Below are 24,386 nucleotides of genomic sequence, written 5' to 3'. Positions count from 1 at the left end.
CACTCGAGAGGAGCAGCGCAGCGGCAGAGTTTTTTGGCGCTCTTGCCGAGTGGCTCTGTAGGCAATCTCCATAACCCACGCTGGCATGACAGAGGACATGCTAGGTAAAACAACCCTTACTGCAGACCGTGGATTCTTAGGGTGACTTATTTAGGGGAAATAAGCCACCATGGGTGGGAAAAAGAGGTTACAGATGACATGCTAAGCCGTCCTGGGTTACTCTGGAAAATGAACCATCATGGGTTAGTATGTCGTGCAAACCCAGTCTAAGACAGGGATGGGGAACTGCATCCTATGACTCAGATACACTCCACGAGTTCCCTATCCAGCCCATGAGCTCCTTCTTCTGTTCTCTTTGATGAGTGACTGAAGATAAGAGGATATTTAAAGGCCTGTAGAAGCTTCTTTTGTTCTTATTGCAATTAGTGATCAGAGATAAGAGGGTATTTAAAGGCATTTGAGCTGTCCTTTGCAGGCATTAAATTCTGGTGATGGTGTGACAAAGCCAAGCTATGGGTCAATTCTCTAACAGCATGCATGTCCAGAGTGTTTGTCATCCCTTTAAATATTTTTTAATATTGACAACAGAGCAACCAGTTGAAACGTGCCAAAGAGATAACATGATTAAAACATTGTATCCAGGGAATGGGAACCTCTTGCCCAGGGGCCTAATGCTGTCCACGGAGATTCCCCATCTGAGGCTTGGGCTCCCTCAGTGGGCCCTTCCTACTCTCTTCTCCAAGCTCCTCCCCAAGGGCCCTCCCCCCCGGCCTAGGGACTGTTGGGGATTTGGGGTGGAGGTCCCCACCCCTGACATAACTTGGACTATCTGGGGGACTGGGGGGCACACTGGTCCTCGAGGGGAATATGGTTTCCCAACCCTAAATCGAGATTTAATCTGCCCAGACGTAGTCAAATGACATGTCAAGTGGATTATTCTTGAAGAAAACAGTTTAGAATTGGACCATAATGCATTTTGTTAGTAAGTCATATATAAGCAATACTTGGTTTGTTTTTCTCTGTTCCAGGGTATCAGCGAGCCTCCTCACACAGCACTGGCTTTGAGCTATGATCTGAGAGTGCTGAAGGAAAAATACGAGCACCAGCCCACGCATCATCAGGGATATGAAAATGAGCTGTCCATCCGGATAGGGAGAACAGCACCACATTCAGGCAAGCATCCTGTCATATACCATGCACAGAGTCAGGCTCATTTCAATATTTAGCATAAACAGTGTAATATATTAAAAACGATGCATGCACATGTACGCATGCACGTGCATTTCAAATAACACTCTTTTTTTAGTCAGTAAAAACAGGTTTGAAACAGGGTTGTTTCTTATTTCTTCTGTGTTTCTCCAAGCTGCTTCCATATTTGCACAACTTATTGCTGATGAGACAGCTAGTTACTTAAATTAGGAGTTGGCTAACCTCTTTGGAATAAGGTGTTCTGTTTCTTCAGTAGTTCTGCAGATGACGGAATTGAAACAGTGCAGTTTTTCAATCCCTTTCAGCACTGTGTCATGAGAAGCTGCGTCGGTTACAATTCCCTTTACCTACCTAACAGTTAAAGGCAGAACTGCCCTAACGTTAATCGGTTTGCTGCCCCAGACTTAGTGATGAATATGCTATATGTTAAGTGTACAGTTTTTATGGTTACTTAGCTGTGTGGAGTTGAGGAAGTTGGAATTCATGCTCTAATCAAAATGAGATTCTCACCGTTCTTTTGATGAGGATCATGAAGTGTTCAGCTTTATAAACATGCAGTCCTCATAGTTCCAGTTTGATTCCCTTCCATATTCTTGTGCAGGGGATCCACGACCTGGCAAGCCAATACTTCAGTAGTGCCCTTAGATTTCTGAGCCATTTGCTACTGCTGCACTTTACAGAGATACAATCCTGAGGGTTAGTGTTTCTTCCTTTGGGCCTTTGGCAAACTATACTCCAACAGACAGGGGAATGTAATAAGGGTATCATGAGTCTTTTTCTATTTACGTTTTTACCACCTTAGTGGTGCTAATTTTTCCCCATGAAAGATTTGTTGGCATAAATCAGAGGTGGGGGTCTTCTTTAAGGTGGAGGGCCTAATTCCCCACCCCATTGTGCCCTTTATGGGTCAGACAGTGTCAGTGGGATGACATCACTCCACCCATGTTGCCTTTCTCTCTGCTGAGAGAAAGGGACTTGGGTACTCCAAGCAGCGGCTGAGTCAGGCATCTCCTTTGCGCACCTCTCACCCATTGGGGCAGTGCATGGCACACAAAGGGTTACATAGTTGGTGCTAGGGATGGACGGACTCACCCGAGTCAGCACTTGGCAGGCGCTCGAGAAGCTGCCACTGCCACTCGCCCACACAAGCCCCCGGAGGGGTTGGTGAGCAGTGTGGGAGCGCCCCACAGCCACCCACCACTCCATGCGAACCGCCATTTTTACAGAAGTTGGAGACTCTACATTTTCGTATAACTAATGTTGTGCACAGCAGTGGATGTAAAGGGCCATTTCTGAAACACTAGTTATACGAAAGGGCAGAAGTGGCCGTTCACAGCCACCGTTGTGCGCAGCATTAGATATCCGAAAATCTAGAGCCCCCATCTTCCATAAAAAAGGTGGCTCACATGGAAGACAGGCAGCTGCGGGGTGCTGCTGGACAGGTCTGGTAGGTCCTGGCTGCGAGCATGGCTTGGCATGCGTGCGTGGTGGCTTGCTGAGCTGGGTTCGGGGGCAAGAGCGAGGGGAGTCCGATGGAGTCCCAGACCCAGTCGGGTGCCCGCAACATCCCTAGCTGGTGTGCCTACCACATACGTATAGTAGTTCTAAACCCAGGAACAAGTACCACCTCTTTAAAGAGAACCAAGAGTCTTGTAGCACCTTAAAGACTGACACATTTATTGTGTCATAAACGTCCATGGATTATATAGTCCACTTCATCAGTCTGCCGCTGTTGTTAAAATAGCCATTGTGGAGCAAAGAAAGTTGAAAGGGAGATCAGTGTGAGAGACTGGTAAGTTACAATTCATCAACACATTTAATTCTATCGCCAGAGACTTGAATCGGGATAAAGTGTTTTTTATCGCACTACATATGTTAATTGGCTGATGTAGTGCCAAGTTGTTTGAGTCATCAGCAGCAACTGTTTTGTGAATGGCCACTATTAACAGTGTGATTGTCAGTGGCAGTACTTTCTGCATTTAATGTTTTTCTGACTTCACCGTTCACAATTCCTTCCCCGCCCCACCATATGTACTGAATACCTGGAAGTCTCTATAACACTTCACGCTTCTGATGAAGTGGGCTCTAGTCCACAAAAATTATGCCAGAATAAATCTGTTAGTCTTTAAGGTGCCACAAGATTCTTTGCTGCAATAGACTAACACAACAACTCCTCTGATCATCTTCAAAGAGGTGCTTCCTGTACCCCCACTACATTCATGATGAATAGAAGAACCCTTGGATTGGTTTGTGTTTTTTATAACAACTTCTTTCAAATGAGGCTGCAAAATTTTTAATCTTTATTTAAATTATGCCTATCCCATGTCGGCTCTTGAACAATTAACAAGAAAAATATATAGGTAATTTAGAGAACACAGTGTGTCCTTACTCTCCAATCTCCCATGGGTATGCTGGAATCAGAGAGCGTTTCTCTTTGAAAAATAGCAATTTTGAGTCTAAATTGCAGTTGAATTGGGATAAGAAGTCCTCTCCTTTCCCTACATGAACTTGTTTTGCATTTTTGTTTGTGGCACTAACATAATATTTTTATTTGCAAGCAAATACAGTGGAAGTGGTTTGGAGAAACTGCATGTTTCATTATGGATTGTCTGGAGAAAAGGGTTTTCTCTCCTCACCTTCCATTTCTGTTTAAAAAAAGATGCATGCATGCAGACTAATATCTGTGCACTTTATTTCTTCAGTGACATTTCTGTTCCTTGCTTTCTGGCCTATCGGGATGAACTTTGCATTTTCATGAAATGAATCGTGACTGCCAAGAAGCGAACCTATTAATTTGCTACTTTCCCTAAAACCTGCAAGAACTTTCCAGCCTTTTTTTTGTGAACATTCCAGGGACTTCTGATAGACTCTTTCTTAATATAATGGATAATTCTTGCTAATATAGACAGTGCCATGGCCTTTCATTGTTAGGCTAAATTGCTAAAATGACAGGCAAAGCTATGGAGTTGAAAGGATCTGTCACACAACAGTATTTAAAAGCAACATCTACAATGTTCTTTCTTCTGTTGATTCCCAGATGGTGAATTGGGACTCACTTTTACTTGAGATACCCCGTGCTCCCCTAAATGTTGGGAGCATTTTAGATAATTTTAGTTCATTTGTGATGCCTTCAGTTATGGAAAATTATGTATACCTTATGGAAAGGAGATCATAACAATGGTAACGCACATATAGGAGATCCTAGGCTCAATCTCTGGCATCTCCAATTAAAAATTCACGTAGCTGGTCAGAGAGACCTATGAAGGCCTTGGAGAGTGAACAGTAATGGGCTTACAGTAATGATCAGGGGTGCAGAACTTCATTTAGCTGAGGGCAAAATTCCATTTCAGAGAAGCTCTCGTGGTGGGTGAGGGGTGGGGGTGGGGCAAAATACAAAAAGTACCGACTTATTTGAGCTTAAAGCTCTCACTGCCAGTAACTAAGCCTTAGGAGAGGCATTTCAACTTTTTAGATTGGGGGGGGGGGAGACTGCCCCAAAGCTGGGGAAACACCAAACAATCAGTGGTTGGGGGAAAGGGGATGTGGCCGGGGGAAGTGCATGTGGCCATCTGGGGAAGCCAGGGCGGTTGGATTTAGCCCCGTGTCTGCAGTGTTGCACCCCTGCTCTGGGTGCATTGGCTTGACTAGGAACAAGGCAGCTTAATGACCTTTTGTGCTTGATGTTTGGTATGTTTGGTGTGTTTGATTTAAAAAAAAAATGTTTTCTTCATTTCCCCCCATCTTGCCCCCAATGACTACTTGTCATTACTGAGAAATATCATTTAATTGGTGTCAAGGCATCCTAAAATTGGGGATCTCTGGGCTGCTTTGTGACCTGAGGAGGAATTCTTCCTCAGTGAATAAAGTGCAGATGTAGGTGGGTGATTACTCCCTAAAAATAAGGCATTATTGCTGCTTAAATTGAAATGCATCCTAGGTGAAAGATAACAAATTAGCCTGCTATTGGGCCTGGTTTTGTTGCAGGGAAGTAGCCTTTGGTTCCATTTCATTTCATTTATTTCATGTCTATACTGCCCAATAGCCAATGCTCTCTGGGAAGTTCACAAAAATTACAACCACAAAATACAACATAATAAAAACATAATATAAAATCTTTAACATACAAGATTTAAAAACAGCTAAAAAGCAGTTACAATAAGGTACTGGGGCCTGATAAAACAACTGACACTAAAAGCCCCATCATATGGCCTGGGAGTAGAGGAAAGTCTTAACCTACGGCTGAAAAGATGACAATGTTGGCACCAGGTGGACCTGAGTGAGAAGAGCATTCCACAGTCAGACCACCACCAAGAAGGCCCTCTCCCTTGTTGCCATTATCTGAGCCTCCCTCAGCAGTCACTTAGAGAAGGACCTCAGATGTTGAACATAGTATCTAGGTAAGTTCATATCGGGAGAGGTGCTCCGTCAGGAATTGTAGTCCTGATGCATGTAAGGCTTTATAGGTTAAAGTCAGCACCTTGAATTGGGCTTGGAAACGTAGAGGCAGTCAGTGCAAGCAGGCCAAAATTGATGTTATATGTTCAGACCTTCTGGTCTCTGCTATCAGCATGGCTGCCTCATTTTGCACAAGCAGCAGCTTCTGAGCAACCTTCAAAGGCAGCCCCACAAAGAGCTCATTGCAGTAATCAGATTACCATGCATAGACTACTGAAGCCAGGTTATCCTGTCCAGATAGCCTAGCTGTGCCACCAGCTGAAGCTGGTAGAAGACACTCCATGCCACCTGAGCCTCAAGAAGGCTCCAGGAGAACCCCCAAGCTCTGAACCTGTTCCTTCACAGGGAGTGCAGCCTCATCCAGAATTGGATGAACACCCTTCATTTGGTCAGAAGAACCACTCACTAGCAGCATATCAGTCTTGTCTGGATTGAGTTTCAGTTTATTAGAGCTCAATCCAGTTCAGTTTCTTCTTAATGATGTCTGTAAAAGAATGTACAGGCCTTTTAAAAGAAAAAGCAGTTATGTCAGTATGTAAACTGAATGTATATGTAAGACAATGTAATATTAATGCCCTTGGTCTTGGTACAGAATGTTGTTATTTTTATTTAGGTTACTTTCTTGTTCTACTCTTTGTAGCTATAGGCCAGGGGTGGGAAACCTCCATTTTGGCCCAATGGATGCATTCCCTTCCAGGAAACCTTCTAGGGCCTACATGGCACAGGTGGGTAGGCCCTTGCAAAAGAGGGCATGGCCACCTTACACAGTTTTCCTCATATTTATTTATTTACAGTATTTTCATCCCGCTCTTCAGCCAAAAAAGTCTCCCAGAGCAGCTTATAAGTATTAATAATAAGACAGTCCCTACCCTCAGGCGTACAGTCTAAAATACATGACAAAAAAGGAAAAGGGATTGGGAGGGAGGAGAAAAAAAACCCCTCAGGCGCCAGTTCTTTCTGTCAGGAAAGGGCGAAACAACCCTCACATAACGCTACTACTAATCGAGTGTATAACTCACATTGGCTGGGCTCACATTACACAGTGCAACCTATGATTGTGCTGATCGGAGGCTGCATATTGAAAATGGTGGCCACATGTGCCTGGCATGCACCACAGCTTATTGTGGGTTAAATTACTCATGGTTACCTGGCCGTGTTGTGTGAACCGAGCCAAGACATCCCATTACACTGAACAATCTTTTTGGTGAAAGAATGATATTGTGATCCTTTCACCTTCATAAACTCTGTTGGTTAGCTTGAGAAATGCTTGTTGTTTTTAGATGTGATCAACAGCCTTGTATTTTCAGGCCTTCTTCTTCTAATGATATCATAGGATTTGGTCAGTCTATAGGTGTGTGGAGAGCATTTTCTTAAGGTGAGAGTGGGGAAATGCTGCACATGTCTTTGGGTTTCTGTGTTCTTTATAACAATTGGTTCTTCCTGAGTTGATAGAACCCTTTTAGGTATTACTTTGCCATGTATTTGGCCCAGGGTGGCCCAGATAATCCTTAACAGTGCTCATCTGTTATTGAAGCTAAGCCAAAATATATGTAACTGAATGGAAAGCATATTCTTACCCTGTTTATACCTACCTCCATCTTCCTTCCCTTCCTTTGTTCCCTTGCCTGGGTTGAGTTTCAGAGTATAAGCTCCTTGAGGCAGGAATCTGATGTCTTGTTGGTCTGTAAAAGTCTGTGCGCGTTGGTGGTGCTCTATGAATAAATGTTGCAGTGCTGTGAACCCACAATTTCCCCTATCCTCTCAATTTATGCATAGGAATCCTGGGGCAGTTCTAACCAGTTTCCAGGACTGTGACTAGAGAGGCCAGCACTGAAATTCACCTGAGAGATTTCCATTCGTATTAGCTCAGCCATAGGCTCACTTTTGTTTTGCACTGAATTAGCAGATGAACAAAAGTACAGCATTTAGATATTCTGTTTTCTTTGTCACTGGCTTTATCTGAAGTTTTGGATCCAGTTGTGAGCCTTTTCCTTTTTAAAAGTTCACCAGCAACCTGGAAGATGGCTTGAGGAAAAGGCGTAATACTGTTAAAGCACATGGCATGTAAAAATCTCTAATGAAAAGCTTTAGTAACACAGATGAAAAACCTGAGTGGGAAAGACCCAAGAGCTATTTTGAAGTAAGTGAAAGTTCTTGTAACCTTTTGCTCATCCACTTTACTATTTATTGCTAGTGGAGCTAGGAGGGCAAGTCTTTTAATTGTTGGAGGAAATAATTAGGTAAAATATCAGGGGTCAACTTCCAAGAATAAGTTGTGTAGACAAGGCAAGTTGCAGAGCTCCTAGTCCTGGAAATTCCAGTGAATAGATTAGGCCTAGGGTTTTCAAATTTTATCATAACAAGTCTGACTAAGGGCTCAATCCTGTGGCTGCTAGACAGCATCTAGATGGCCATAGGATTTTTCGGTTTCTGGGAACCAAGCTTGGAGCCAGGGCGCCGAATTCGGTTTCCAGAAACCTCACTCCCCACCCCTTCCCCTGCCGCCTTGTAGGTGGCATGGCTTATCTCCATGTCTGCGCTTGTAAAAGCAGTGCAGAGCGGCTGAAAAGGGGGCTTCCCCAGGGGCAGGGAGGGGAGGAGACCACAGAAGTGTCATTACAATGCTTCCTATGCACCATCCGCCTGCCCCCCTCTGACACACCCCAGCTAGACAACCTAAATTGTCTGTCTAGCTGCAAATGCAGGGCGGCCAGAGCATGGAGGAGAGGATTCCTTCTGTGCTCCGCCTGCCCTGCATTAGGTAGTCAGCAGCCTCCAAGTTCTCCCCATAGAATTGCGCCCTAAGGGCCTTTTCACGCAATCCCTTCTGCATATGCCTGTTCTTGGCCTGTAGCTGTCTGACTTGTATTTCCTGCCTTGCATAGACCTGGCTTGTTGCATGCACCACAAAATCTAGAAAAGTGCCACAGTGTTAAACGCAAAAAAGGAAAATGATGGACCTTTCCCAAAGAGCTTAAAACCTAAAATATGTTAGTGGGGATAGAACAAAAGAAAGAGAAGAATGCCCAGAGAAAGAATGGTAACACGGGATGAATTTGAGTAAACACAGTTACTCATATTTGACTGTTCCTGACTTATATGGTTGTTTGGAGAACAGCATCAAGCCTGGCTTGTAAAAAGATTTTGTTGGTTGTTAAGGCCAGATTTCCACCTTCTGATGGATTCCTACATTGTGCTGTAGAATTTGAGCTGCTGGCTATAGGTTTCTGTTTATCACTTATGAAAGTTTGGCAGGTGATGTTTTTTGGGTACTTGAGCATAAAAAACCATTGGGGAAATATATTTCACAGTTTGAAAATATTTTTCAATCCCCTGCAATTTTCAGGTGCAGAATAATCTGTTTAATTCTAAATTAGATTACAGACTTTGCAAAGGGAGAACAAGCTTGCCTTTGGAAAATCCCTCTGGCATTTTTTCTTCCCCTTTTAATTATAATAGTTTTTAAAGTGTGCCTTTCACTATGCCAAACTGCCCTCCTTCTAGTCTCTGGGCTGTGTAAGATGTGATGTGGAAAAAGACATCTATTACAAAATGCCTCAGATTCCAGACTTAAATGTCAAGTGTAGTTTCAGAATCAGCGTAGAGAGTATTTCCCAACCTTTGAGGGAGGCTGGTGGCTTGAGCAATGCTGTGAATCATGAAGGTGTCTGCTGTGCATTTGGCATCATGATAAAACAAAGAAACATTTTATTAAGTTATTTGTCCTAAGGATGGGTTCTGATTCTCTTCCAAGTGCAGCAGTAGCAGCATCTTTGGACATGGAATGTCGCTAAGGGCGCAATCTTATGGGGATAGTCAGCTGCCTCCAAACTCGGAGGCGGCTGACTATCCAATGCAAGGTGGGTGGAGCATGAAGGGGTTCCTCTCCTCCACACTCCGACTGCCCCGCATTTGTGGCTAGACAGCTGATTTTGACTGTTTAGCTGGGGATGTCGGAGCGGGAGGGGTGGTTGCTGGATGGTGGATAGGAAGCGTTGAAATGGCACTTCTGCAGTCTCCTCCCCTCCCCACCCCCAGGAGTGCTCCCTTTTCACCCTCTCCACACTGCGGTTATGAGCGCGGAGACGGAAAAGAACCATACTGCCTACGAGGTGGCGGGGGAGGGGAGGGGAAGTGTGGTTTCTGGGAACCGAGTTTGGAGCCCTGGCTCCAGACTCAGTTCCCAGAAACTGAATAATCCTATGGCTGTCTAGACACTCTCTAGCAGCTGTAGGATTGCGCCGTTAGACTTGCTGTGACAAAATCTGAAAACCCTAGGCCTAATCTATTCGTTGGAATTTCCAGGGCTGGGAGTTCTGCAGCTTGCCTTGCCTACACAACATATGCTTGGAAGGTGACCACTGATATTCTACCTAATTATTTCCTCCGACAATTAAAATGCAGAAGCACTGTATCCTGGCCATAGGATTGCTCTCCCCATCACTTAGGTTGGCAGCCTAGTTGCAATATCAGCCCTACCATTAGGTGGTGTAAGGCAGCTTGGGTGTCATGAATGAGCAGCAAATTATTAGTTATTTAATAATAAAAATTACTGATCTGTTTTGAATTTTAAATATTTCTGTACTTTTGTGCATAGTTTTTTTCCAAGGTCTTGAAGCTGTTGGGCCGTATAGTAAAAGCATTGATAAAGTGGAGGTACCGGGGATACCATTATGCAGGAAGGTACAATCAATGTAATCCTTTCCTCCACAATAGTAGTTCTGTGATGGTAAAGTGTATTTACATGCATGCATAACTTTTTGCTCTGGGCTTCAGAGTGGTGAACAGCATAGATTTCACTCAAGGACAGCTATGTTGTCTGTTGAGCTTTCTCAGAGCAAAAAATTAATGATCAAGTAGACATTCTTTTGAATGAATTAACTCTTGGCATGTCTCCTCTGCAGTATGTTGCCAATACCTCTTTGCCTCTTGGTGATGCAAGTGTATGCAAACTGCTGGGATGTGTAAATGAGCATCCTCAAGATTCGTATGCATGAATCAGTTTGCTTGGTGATTAGGGAATGGCTGCTGTGGGGTGGCAAGCAGTTAAAATGAGGCATGTGGGGAATAACTGCTGGAGGAAAACTAGCGTCCATGAAATATTTCAAAAGAATTTAATTACCAGGGTTATTTAATGATGTGCAGGGCTTGAGGGTTTCATAATACCACCTATTACACGTTAAATCTCTGCAATTTCAGAAATGCAAGATGATTAATAAAATAAATGGCAAGCTTAAACCAGAAGCTTTCATCCTGGAAGCTGAAGGTCTTTGCATGTAGAGGAAGCTAAAGGATTAAATTTGCTCCCTTGGAGTTGCTCAAGCACTTGGAGATTAGATTTGAGGATTTATAACTTGTGCTTGAATTTTATGGGATGAAGAATGGTCTAGTGGATAACAAATTGCATTTGAGTTTATTACTGCCCCTAGGTCCTGACTTTAGCTATCATGGAGACCCTGATCTTCTTTTCACAATCCATTGATGCTGAGGTCATTATCTGGAATTAAAGTTTTGCTTGGGGTTTGGTTTACATGTTCAGTAAAATCTGGAGGTGGGGTTTCAAGCACATTAATCTCCTTGCTCCCTGGATCCCTATCAGCTTTTAGTATTTGTTCTGCCCACCTGCAGTTCTGATCATGCTTTGTATGTGATCAATTATCCTGGGATGACAAAGGAGTTCCTTCATTAACCTGAGTCTCTATATCACCATTTTAGTTGACCTCAACCTTGAGTTTGCCCTCCAGTTGTGTGCGTAAATTCAGGATTGAAATTGGAAGAGTAATCCATTGTTATCCTGACGTATCAGTTCATTTTTGCTATATCTTAGGCCTTTGATTTGCCATCAGGGGAGTGCTTCTGCATTTTTGGTATACTCTTGTAATGACTTTTGAGTAGACACAGCATGTACCCAGCATGCGCTACAACTTTACTCACGTGAGTGATTTCTAGTAGTTCTACAATATTCCATATAACACCATATGAGAAATATCTCTTAAGTTTTTCCATTAGTATAACAGGAACAAGAATGTTTGCTTTCCCAAGGTGCTGAAATGATAACTGGATTATGGATGTTAAGGAACATCTAGTTAGCAGTTGCAAGGGCAAAATAATTTATTATTGTTGATATAAGTAGTTGTTGCTATTGTTTTTATTATGTTGCCTTTCTACAGAAAACAAAATTCAAGTTGGCTCATATAAAATATTTAAACAGCACAATAAGTATAACAAAATAAATGAGATTAATAATGGTGCATAAAATAAAAAACTCTGTAAGGTGAGACTTCAAGGATTTTTTGAGGAGTCACTTTTTTGTGGTATTTGTCCTGGTTCGCACATAATGCTAGCCCATGGTTTAGTAACCCCATGGTTTGTTGCCCTACCCAAAGTCTGCCTGGCAGATGAACAAACAAACTGTGGTTTGTTTTCTCAATCTCTGGGTTGCTTGTTTTTGTCTCCTTCACCTGCTCCCTCCCTGTATCCCAAATGCTTTTGCAGCACTGTAGTACTGGCATGTAGAGAGGCTGGTTTTGTTTTGTTTTGTTGCCACTCTTGCCCACTGCCTCTGTAGTCTGGTGAAACAACCCATGGTTCTGGGTTCACACATAGTGACAACCCATGGTTTAAACAACCCAGAGTTTACAACCCAACAACAAACCATGTGTTCTCTTTCTGGGTTGTGGGTTGTTTGTGGTTAACAAACCATGGTTTGTTAGTGTGGCTGGGTTTGCATATCACAACAACCCAGAATTCAACAACCCATGGGTTAAATAAACCATGGGTTAGCATTATGTGCAAACAAGGTCAATGAGTAAAGACAAGACATGATCTTTTACATGTGATGGAACTGGCTTCAAAACACATTTGCTGCCCTGAAAACAAATTCCTTGGACTCCAGCAAGCATGTGTTCAAATACTTTTACCATCCTTAAAATATGAGGTCTGTTCACCCAAAATTTTGAATCAGAGACCATATAGGTGAACCTGATGGATGATCTGTATGTCTGGAGCTAGGTAGGAATGACCCTACTGATACTCCATGACCTCTCAGTAGTGGCTGATACTCTGGACCATCAAATCCTCCTTGGCTGGCTGGGATAATTGGGAGTTTGTAGGCATTGTATGATGGTTGTTCCTTTCATATTTGATTGGGGCTGTTCTGATGACATGACAGTCCCACATGCACCACAGCCTCACCATGGGTTAAATAATCTATGGTAAGGCTGTGGCATGTATGGGATGCATATGGCCGCCATTTTGAATATGCAACCTCACTCACAGGTTATCATGTTATACAAATGCAACAAGTGTGGGTTATGTGAGGGTTAAGTAACCCTTGCATAACCAGTGGTCTTTTTTTAGCAACGCATAAGCCATGCTCGCTGGGTTTGCACAACACAACAGCCTGCTTGTCATGGGTTAAATAACCCATGACAAGCTGCAGTGTGCTGTTTGAACCTGATCGTTGACTGTAATCAGAGGGAAGTATTGGAAGACTGTTGCCTGCCTTATTGAGAGTTATCCTATAGAGTCATGGAAGATTGGATTTTGTGAGCAATACTTTGTCACTTGTATATGCAGCCACTGGGTAAGATTGTCCAGAGTTTTCAAGTGTGGTTTCATCAATATTTAATTGCTCAGACAATTGAAGCTATAATTTGGGTTCAGTTTTTCAGGTCCTCATACAGGGAGAGATTAAAGAGCTTTCCTATGCCTGCTGAGTAGGCTTCCAGTAACTAGTGTTGACCTACAGAAATGCAAAAAGAATGGTGCACAAATATGTATCAGAAAGTGTCAGAAAGGATGCAGGATTTGAAAAGTATGTTCAAAGCCATGTGGCTTCTGCTTGACCATGCCAGCTGCATTACTGTGTGACTTTGATGCCACATGGACTTTGCCATCCCAGCTCTGCTGCCAGCCTCAGCCCTGCAACCAAATGGGCTTGTGACTATTGGCCATCCTCCTGATAGGGTGTCTTTCCAGTAATACTGCTTTTAAACATTTTCTTTTCATCACCTGCCAAATTGATTTCCACCCCTTCCTTCTAGTGAGTCAACTTCTGTTTCCCTCTGCCCAGGCTAATTATCATTTGGCAAGCAAGAGGAACCATCTTTTCCCCATCCCAGATTAACTTCAGTTTCCACTTAAAAAAAAATTCTATTCCTTCTTTTAGATTTTGTGTAAGACCATAATAAGTAGAATACCCACCTCTCCCATGAACATGTAAGCTTACTACTGGGATAATTTAAAACTGGCCCAGCAGCACCCCTTGCATTAAGTTATAGTTAAGTATGAGATGACCTAATTTTGCCCCAATCAAAGCTCTTTTTTAATTCATCAAAAACATTAAATATTATGATTATGAAAACCAAACCTCAGCAAAGTCTGCTTATTACCATGTGATGGAATTGCATTGATTGCACTTCCACCAGTGGGATTTGCACTTGATAGAACATGGGGAAGAAAGCAGTCCATTTCACACACACCCCTTTTCCCAAGAAGCAGTGTTTGCCAGGGGTGGGTACATGGAAGGTTTTGGAAAAATGAGAATGGAGTACTTGACCATGAGAGATTAGCCATGCTTAGCGGTCTAGGCCTAAGAACCCTGGTGCTTCTTCATACATGCACACAGCTACGAAGTGCTTGCAGTTCAAGTGCTGGAGATAACTTGATATAATATCACACTCACTCATGCTTAGCAAGAGGGACTTTTTTAGGAGCCCAGGATTTGTTTAAACAACCAAGGATCTTGTGGCACCTTAAATACTAACACATTTATTTTGGCGTTAGCTTTAGTGGACTGTAGCCTGCTTCATCAGATGCATGGAGTGTTACCAAAAAATTCAGGTTTTTATACAGTACATGTGGTGGTGGTGAATTGTAAAAAGTGAGGTCGGGGAAAATTAAATGCAGAAAGTATGACAGCCCAATTATGCACCTGCTACCCCTTCCTTTTCATGGCCTTTTGGCCTTAATGTTTGCAAACTCCTCTGTGTGCGTGTGAATATATAATATCTGCCAATTTAGGATACCATTTTATGCATCTGCCAAATGGGCCTCTCATTCCTGAAAGTTTCTACTAGAATAAATGTGTTAATTTTTAAGGTGGCACAAGAGGCCTTGTTGTTTCTGGCTGCATCTTGATAATTCACCACATTTTTTAAAAAAGTCCATTAACAGTTTATATTCCCAACATGTCCTTTAAAAAAATGTACAGAAAAAGGAATCCTGCTGTTAAATTCTTTCTCTTCATTTCAGAATGAAGAAGCCAACAGACATAAATTTGGAAAATGTAGCTTTGTTGTGCTGAGACTTTGGGTAGCTTCCAGTTGTTAATTTGTAGAATGTTAATGGCTTGTAAATAGTTGATGTCCTAACCATAATCCCCATAGTTTATTTTGTGGAAACTTAATGCTATTTTTGATACTCATTGTTGTAACTCCTAGTGCAGGGGTGGGGAGTGTTTTTTTCTGTTGAGCATTACATTCTTTTGGCGGGTGTGTGTGATCTGTCAGGGAGCGCATGCCGGTGGCAGTGACCGGAGCTGAAGGTGACATGGGACCACTCCTCTCTCTCTCTCTCTCTCTCTCTCTCTCACACACACACACACACACACACACACACACACACACTTCTTCCCCTCCCAGCAGGCTATTGTGGGAGAGATAGATTGCTGTTGTCAGAGTTCTGAAGTGATCGCTTGCAGGCCGCTTTTGAAATTAGGCCTGGGACTGAAGGTTGGCCACACCTGGCTCTAAGTGTTTGTTTGCTCATCAGACCAAGCAACCTCTTGATCCGAAAGAGTGTACAGACCCTGAGCATTCCATGTCACGTTACCCTCACTTCCTGTATTGCCCACCTTTTCACAGATCTTTCCCTCTCTTCTCTCTCCTTCAATCTTATCAGTATCGTATACCTAGAAAAAGGCATTTACACATTATTTCAATCACACTTCGTGGCAGGAAACAGTTTAGTTAACTATGGGGCAAGTTTACAAGGGAACTAGATGATCACCACCACAGCTAGGCCAAGCCTGGTCGTTGTTTTAGTGTTCTCAGAATACCTTGGAGTTCGTAGTTACAAGGCTTTCAGGTATGTTGTGAATTTCTTCCATTGTTCCTTCCTGATCAAAAGTCAGATTGCTGTGGTGTGTCGGCTGGCAGAGAGCCTTGGAGTTAACAGGAAGAAGGAAAGGGGCTGCAAGGTTTCTGACTGTGTTTTATGCACTATTGTGGTGAATGGAGAACATTTCCCTCTCCCAAAATGATATAAACATTCTTATATTCAAGTACTGCGGTTAAATTGTCTATATGACATGTGGAACACCAGTTCCTTGATAAAAATGGGCAAAACAACAACAAATAAATCAAACTTTTCTTGATCAGAAATAAATGGTTACAAGAATGATTACAAACAATGGTTAGTTCCATTTCATAGGAATTATCCTCCTAGGGAATGTAGGATTTCAGTGGAAAACACTTTTTAGTCTCTTCATTTGCTTGAAATGTACAGGGCTTAGGGGGAAAAATAACTTTAGTGGTTTACCTTATAATTTCCCATTTTGCCTCCCACTGGGCTTTTGTCTTTTCTAGATGGAAAGATCAAATTGAACTAGAAATACTCTTGCATGTTTCTGTTGCTATAGATTAGTAGACAATAATTAAGTGGCATGGAGAATGATTGTACTATATTTTGCAGCCATAAAAGCACATCTGATTCATTGTAATCAGTTTTAAGAAGCTAGCATGCACATTTGAAATATCAATTAATCTGGTATGGTTCTAGTCTCTTTATACAGAATGCAACACTTGCTTTGTCCTCAGTCTTCCATTCTTGTATTAACGAAGTTAGTGTGTTCAGTTGGGATTCTACATGCTTAGGTATTTGGAAAGCAGCCATGCAATATATGTAGCACATACCAGAATGTATCAATTAATTTTCCTGTTTTCAAGGCCATCTATCAAAATCACTGTAGCTGCTTACTTCAAAAATGAATTAAGAAAAGTCCCTGATATTCACCAAGTGTGTGGGCATGTAGTTAATGTCTTGACATAGAAAAATAGCTTAATTCGATATATGCTTCAATTCTGCATATGTTTCTAGCTGGTTATTGGTTTTGCCTTGATACTTGAGTTAACCTGCGGAAAAATACACACATTGAATATGTATCACTGCAGTCTATTCAAAATTCCTAGTGACTTGTCTGTTTATAAAATTTCTAATTTCCACTTCCAAATACTCTAAGTAATTTTTAATCAGATAATAAAACCAATGTGATAAAAAAATTAAACCTTAAAGGCCAGTAATGAAGTAGACATGTTAATATCATAAATATCAAAGCAAAAACAACAGTAGTAACAGGAATAAGAGGCAAGCATAACATTGTTAGTAGTTATAAAAAAAGCTCTTGAAAACAGTTAACTTTTCGCCTATCAGCAAAAACAGTATAAGGAGATTATCTTGAGTATCTCCATAGGTAATGAATTTGCTAGGAGCAGGTGCCACAATGGCAGGGCACTACTGTCACATGGCTCAGGACCTGGCAGTCTGTCTGTAGGGGTAGTTCTTTCTCTTAACTGAATATGGACTGGGAGACAATAGGATGCTGTACAGAACAGAATCCTTGAATCATAAAGAGGCTGAATCTATGGTGAGATACAGTTACTGAAATTGTGATTAAATGTTTGGGGCATGTGAAGAAGTAGCACTGGAGTGAGAGCAGTAGAGCTCTGTTCTTAGCATGTCTGATGTCATCATGTGATGTTATCAAGTATACAGGTGGGTGAGGCCTGTCATTAAATCAGACTTGGTTTCTGTAAGTAGAGCAGTATGGTTCTCCTTTTTCCTGACAGGCTGGGTCAGCCTTCCTCAACCTGGCTCCCTCCAGATGTGTTGGGACTGCCATTCCCATAATTCCCAGCTGGCCATTGGCCATGCTGGCTGGGAATTATGGAAGCTGCAGTCCCAACACATCTGGAGGGCATCAGGTTGGGGAAGGCTGAGCTAAGGTGTGGCCCATCCACTGTGTGGGAAAATCTATTTGAATTGTATCTCAGAGGAAAAAAGAGTTCATTTCCCAATGACAGGAATATCATAACTGATAAAGATTATTTCTGTATGACTAATTCTTGTTTAGTATGCATAGGAATGAGAATGTGGATTGTTAAGGTATCTCCAAGCCCTGATTGTATGAAAACCACTCTTGTGTCTGCTAGACAATGGGATCCCTGCCCCCCCCCCAAATCTGGTGCAATGCCATTCAGTTTATCAGTATCTGCTGTTGGCACTGGAATGATGAAGCCAGACACCATTTACAACCTTAGTTGGAGACAGAAAAGGTCTGCAAAGTGAAGTTTAAAAGAATTGTGGAAAGTTGAGTACTTGTCTCCCAGCAATACTTCAGATAAAGAAATATAATCAAACTCAGTTTTCTGATGTTTGAGTAGCTGTTGAAAGCTCTGCATACTTGTTTTTGTTTTGTTTTGTTCTTTTTACAAAATTCAAGTTTCCTAATAGTGGTGATTGAGTTGGATCTCTCTGCTTCTTGTGCATCTCTCTTTTTCTCTTTTTCTCATGGTTATTGGTATTCCTCTCTTTTATCTCATTGGTTTCTGCCTCTTTCTTCACAGTCTTGCTGTGGTAGCAGACTCTCCTTCTTTTTGTTGATATTTCACTTCAACACATTTTAATTTGGCTCCTTCTAAATTAAGACAGGGAAGACAGTCTTAGACTAGGATTTATTTAATGTGGTATATGGTACAGGATGGTGGCCTTTGACTAAAATCAATGTTTTATTCTCTCCCCCCCCACACCTTTAAAAGAAGCGTTACCAAATACAGATATCAACTGTGCTGACGATAGCCCTGTTCATACCATAATTGCTCTTTGAATCATTGGAATTGGCATTCTTCTATGGCATTCATCTCATAAAATCCTAAGAAGGCTGTTTGTCAGAGTTCTGCAGGAAAGTAAATCTTTGAAGAATTTAATTCTGCAAAATGGCAGTGTCTTCTCCTGCCAAACTTAAAAACAATGGCATTAGTCTAATGGACTCAGTGATTCGTATAAGTATACCTTTTTTAATGCTTTGTGATCTTATTTGTTAATTGCTCTTCAAGGGCCTCCTCAAAGAGCTTTTATGATTGACACTGTCATGACTGCTGTATAGCTAGCTAGGTAAGTGTATGGCTTTTATGATTCCACTGCTTCGAACGAATATTGTTCCATGGTTGTAGTGAATATGGGGCCTTATCCCGAGCTCTTGCACAAAATGGTGTTTGGACTTTTGTCTACCATGTGCCTTTGATCACAGGTAAGTAATATGCATGCAAGATTAGAACTCAGTTTTTTTTGTTGTAAGTTTGAGTTCAGTACTCCCAAAAAAGAGTGAACAAATTCAGACTTTTTATTTTCAAGCCATTTCACTTCCTTTAAATCAATGGTCCCCAACTGGGCATGCTTTAGATGTGTGTGACTACAACTCCCATCATCCCTAGCCAATCAGCATGCTGGCTTGGAATGATGGGTGTTGTAGTCAAACACCTCTGGAGGGCACCAGGCTGGGGAAGGCTGATTTAAATGCTCTCAGCTTGAGTCACAGAATGGCTGGTTTCCTATCCAAGTCTCTATCTGCCCCCCCCGCTCCCCCTTGGTATCATCTTTGGTTTATCTTCTGAGCCAATATTTGCTGCTCTGTCTATAATAGTCCCTCTTGGTTTGCAAAGTTGCTATGCCTCTGTGGACTGAGGCACTCCAAGCGTCACAGGCAGTGATGTGAAAAAAAATAAAATAAGAAGCAGCTGCATTTTGGCAATCATCCAGCATTGGTGGATAGCACCTGGACTGTTTCAGCATCCTGCCAGTTCTTGCTGGAGGCCTTCCTGCTCTTGCAAATTACACCAGGTGTATGTTCTGCATTTTAGAGAATTGCACAACTACTTGGATTTTTCATCTATACAGTTATTGGGTTATATTTTAATCCATAGTTGGAACCTGGGCGTAAGCTGCTAAAATGCTGTTTTAAAATGCTGTTTTAATGTTTTTAATATAATTTTAATTCTATTGTTGTTTAATTATATTTTAACTTTTGTATATTTTCATATGTTTTAATTGTATATGCTTTAATGTTTGTAAGCCGCCTTGTGTCCCAGTACTGGGAAAAAGGCGGGGTATTAATCATAATCATAATCCACTATACACACAGCCCTATGCGCAATCCTAGGCTGATTATGGTGTAGATAGCTCAGTCCTGCACAGGAGGGGATGATCTTGAGCCTCATATGCAGCCTTAATATAAAACAGCCTTCCTCAACCTGGTGCCCTCCAGATGTTTTGGACTACAACTCCCAGCATTCCTGACCATTGGCCATGCTGGCTGGGGCTGGTGGGAGTTCAAGTCCAAAACACCCAGAGGGCATTAGGTTGGGGAACAGGGTACAGGGTACTTCCAGAACTTGATATTTACCCGGAGCAGTAAGGGCTTGCCTTCACAATAGCTGCTTATAAATATGGAACATTTAAATTTTCTGAATCATTCCTTATCAGGAAAATGGCTAGAAGTCACCTCTTGAATATGTAACTTATAATCAGTATTGTAATATCTCACCATTTGAACTAGGGTAAGTTCCCTACAAGCTTGTGAAGCCTCTGGTAGGGGTGTCCAGCATATTTCCCATCCATCCCCATCCTTCTTCCACCCCCAATCACTCCACAAGGCTAGCTGTGGTGTTGCAATTGTCATTTGGGCCCAGCATTGACGAGCCTTGTAGGCAGTCCTTTGATATGCTGAATGAGTGCATCCTGTGTCAATTGCTGTGCCTTTCTGCATGAACAGCTGCTTCCTTGGATCACTCACTTGCTCTTCCTTGCTGGTACAATCATATAGTAAAACTACAAATCTCTCCAATGGCTTCAGCCATTCTTTTACTCCCTGCTGTCTTGGCCTATCAGCCAAGGTACAGAATGCTGAGGTAACATCTCCATATGCATTCCAGGTGTCCCATGCAGTCCTTTTGCCCCTGCCTCCAAAAAAGGACACAGTATCTCATCCCATAATTGTGTGGAACATTGGCAAGGCAATACATCGATCAGGACCTAGAGCTCTTGAAAACTCATGAGCAGCAAGGAACCAGAAGTTCTTCCCAACTCCAAATGCCACCCATAGTTCATTAATGTTCAGGCGCTGTGCTGATGATATGGCCAGACTACAGTGTCAGTGTCAACAGTATGTATTAGGGTTTTATTATACCCTTGCTGCACAGCATCACTTCAGTGGAGTAGAATGCAAGTGTCTGCCTCTTTGTGTGAGCATGGAGCCAGTCCCAAGACATCTGGATGATTTACACAAAGCACATTGGTCTTGTTTGTAGTAATCACCTGTTTGTTAGTGTCAATGCCTGCTAGCATCATTGCCATGAAGGAGAACAACTCAGTTTTGTTGTCATCAGTGCAGAGAAACTCTTGCCAGTTTTTTTGGACTGGACTTGATGCCTTGACATGTTTCCGAATACCTTTTCCCCTTTTGCTTCTTTCAGGCCTATACCCATCCCAGATGATGTCTAATCTTGTTACATACTGAAGCTGTGATTTGATATAGGGAAAGAAAACACCAGTGGCATAATTCCGGAATGTTTTTGCAGTATGTTGATGATGGCAGCACCATCAAGAATCACCACCTGCACTATAAGATTGGAGATATTTTCTTTCACAGGTCTGAGCTCATCCAAACAGTGCAAGAAATCAGACTTTGTTCCTGTTTTCAGACTCCCTGTCTTTGACAGTGCTGGGGGAGAGGGTTGATTTTCATGGCAAAATAAGTCATCTAGATCACCACTGTGTATCTGGGATGCAATGTAAAGTCTATAGAAGAGCAAGCCGTCATTCTTTGGGGATTTCAGTTGCAGCTGTTTACTTGACTTTTCCCTGACTGGAGGATGGCTGAAGATATGGAGGTTGTTCGATTTGATAGGATCTGTGATAGGTTTGTCTTGGTTGACAAGCCTCTCAGTGACGTATGTTTCATATTGGGCAACTCCAAGTTTCTCAGTCTTGAGTAGTGTGTCTGCCACTGTTGGATCTATCTATCTATCTATCTATCTATCTATCTATCTATCTATCTATCTATCTATCCATCTATCCATCCATCCATCCATCCATCCATCCATCTATTGCATTTATATCCTGCCTTTTTTCTGAGGGAAGCAAAGTCCTGTCTTGCATGCCCTTGTTGCTTTCTTGAGTTCCTCCACAATGGGGCTGGTGGCCTTTCCCCATAAAACTGAATGTTTCTAGCTCCACGTTGGCAGAATGCGGTCTTCTAAGCCTTTCATTTGCCCCAGCTACACTTTGAGATTGTTTGAACTGTTTTTCAGTTATTTTTTTGAAACACATTTTGAGAATTCCTGCTGTAATCAGTGGACCACCCAAGCTCCTTCATGTGTGTTACTCACAGAAATCACTTATGTGATTGCTGAGGAGCAGGGCCACACTGCTGGCCTTGCCCTTTGCATCAAGCATGTTGCCTGGCCCCATTTACAGATGTCCACAAGTTAGCCTGTTCAGAAGAAACCTATGTTCAAGCAACTGTTTGTTCACAGCAAGTTTCCACTCTACTGAGAAACTGGCACAATTGGGTATCCCAGTTGCCTATACATGAGCAGCTGCTAGCACAGAAGCATCTTTGCAGATTTGTGGATGTCTGTAAAGAGAGCCAGGCAGTGTGCCCAAGGCCAGTGACAGGACCAGGAGTGCAGACTTGCTTCTCAGTAATTGCATAATGCCCTCTTCGTGCAAGAAACACACAGGGTTTCCTATTTCATAGTATCCCATACATATAATGCTTAAAAGGGAAAGTTCAAAAGGATAAATGTTTGGGGCCTTCAGCATTTGTTTGCAATGGGACTTTGGGAAGGAAATACAAAGGAAAGCGGCCAGGGACAGGCCTTTATCATTTTGAGACGGAATCTGGAATAGCTTCTAATTCATGAACCTGCATTTGTCAAGGTTACTCTTTATTTTGAAATATAAGTTTAAAGTAATTGAATGAGGAGGGTTATCTTATTTTGAAATGTTTTAAATAATGATACCAAAGACAATCCCATTTGAAAAACGTTTGGGAGGTGTATTGCTCTTTTAAAGAATAGAGCGGCTATAAAACAGGTGTAATTTGCCGATAAGGACTGTATCAGTCAGAGTTCCTCTTCTGTGTCCTCCTTTCTGCTCATCATGAAGGGCATGTTTGACTTACTGATGTGGAAATATTTGCTTCCAGTTGTGACCTGGGCACAACTTGTAAGAAGTTGTATTCTAGTGCTATGAATTTCTTTATCATAAATTGCCTGTTTCATATCTGGTGGCAGTATGCAGTGTAGATTTCTGATGTTACTTTTCTCTTATTACTTCCTTCATTGTGTCTCCCCCCCCTCCCCCAGTGCTGCACTGAAACTTCATCAGGCTCAATTTCTGCTGTGAATATTGCCATTTCAGGGATGGAGGATGTCTGCAGAGAAATCCCTACCTCACACTTCTATGCATTTCTTCACATCTGTTAAGAGCTGTTATTACCCACAGGCACACCTTTACATTTCCACATTAGCTTTCATCAGTGAGCCTTTGGGGGGCATTCTCCTCCTTGTTATTGGAGTTCTACTTCATGCTGGCCCCACCCCTGTCATTGCATCCTTGTCTTCATCACATTTTGGATGAACGCCTGTAAAAGGTTGCTCTTCCCATGATTGGCAAGCCTCCACAATCATGTCTCCCTGAGTGTAGCACAAATGTGAAACCCATTCTTAGAATTAGTTTTGGGGAGGTGAGAAAAATCCTGTTGTCAAGGTTCCCCTTGTGACTTGGGCCCCCTGAGCAACCCCTTAAGGGATCTCTTGCCTCCTTAAGAGTCCCACCTTTCTTATTTTAAACTTCCCCTTCCCAGGAACATGGGGTTTAAGCTGTAGGCATGGGGTGATTGACACTCTAGACACAGGGGTTAACCACAACAGTTTACTGGTAAATTTAAAGCTAGCAAATCACAACTAAAGGTATTTATACAATAGAGCTGAGAGGTACAAAAGGCATTAAAAGAAAATAAAAGTTGTAAAATTTATTTATTTATTTATTTATTTCATTTCTATACCACCCAGTAGCCGAAGCTCTCTGGGCGGTTCACAAAAATTAAAACCAAACGGCACACAATAAAACAATTTAAAATATATAGAACATTAAAACCACAATATAACAATACAACCACAATAAAACCAGCAGCAGTGCAGGAATTTAAAATACAGATTTAAAACAGCAAAGCTAAAAGTCTAAAAAGCTAAAATGCTAAAATGCCTGGGAAAATAAAAAGGACTTTACCTGGCGCTGAAAGGAATACAATGTAGGTTCCAGGCGATCCTCACTAGGGAGCTGGTTCCACAGCCGGGGTGCCACAGAAGAAAAAGCCCTCCTCCTAGTAGCCACCCACCTGACTTCCTTTGGCAGGGGCTCACGGAGAAGGGCCACTGAGGATGATCTTAAGGTCTGGGCAGGCACATATGGGAGGAGGCGATCCCTCAGAAAACTTGGCCCCAAGCCGTTAAGGGCTTTAAATGTTAATACCAGCACTTTGAATCGGGCCTGGAAATGGACTGGCAGCCAGTGCAGCTGGAAAAGTACTGGCGTAATATGAGCTTGCTGGCCAGTCCCTGTTAACAATCTTGCTGCCCTATTTTGGACCGGCTGAAGTT

The 24,386-nt window shown here is 42.2% G+C and overlaps 1 protein-coding gene across 3 annotated transcripts in view; it reads left to right on the top strand.

Annotated features, from left to right (window-relative positions):
- SLC39A11 (solute carrier family 39 member 11) overlaps positions 1 to 24,386 on the top strand; it is a 598,886-nt gene that overhangs the window by 131,119 nt on the left and 443,381 nt on the right. For all 3 annotated transcript variants that reach the window (XM_084837550.1, XM_084837552.1, XM_084837553.1), the window contains exon 5: positions 1,029 to 1,173. In XM_084837550.1, coding sequence (XP_084693676.1) covers positions 1,029 to 1,173 — 145 coding nt within the window. The remainder of the gene's footprint in view (positions 1 to 1,028; positions 1,174 to 24,386) is intronic.

This window comes from Heloderma suspectum, chromosome 2 (genome assembly GCF_057233095.1).
Source record: "Heloderma suspectum isolate Gila_16-S chromosome 2, 16-S_ref, whole genome shotgun sequence".
In the NCBI taxonomy this organism is placed as follows: domain Eukaryota; kingdom Metazoa; phylum Chordata; class Lepidosauria; order Squamata; family Helodermatidae; genus Heloderma; species Heloderma suspectum.
This window is presented reverse-complemented; position numbering and strand designations above follow the sequence as displayed.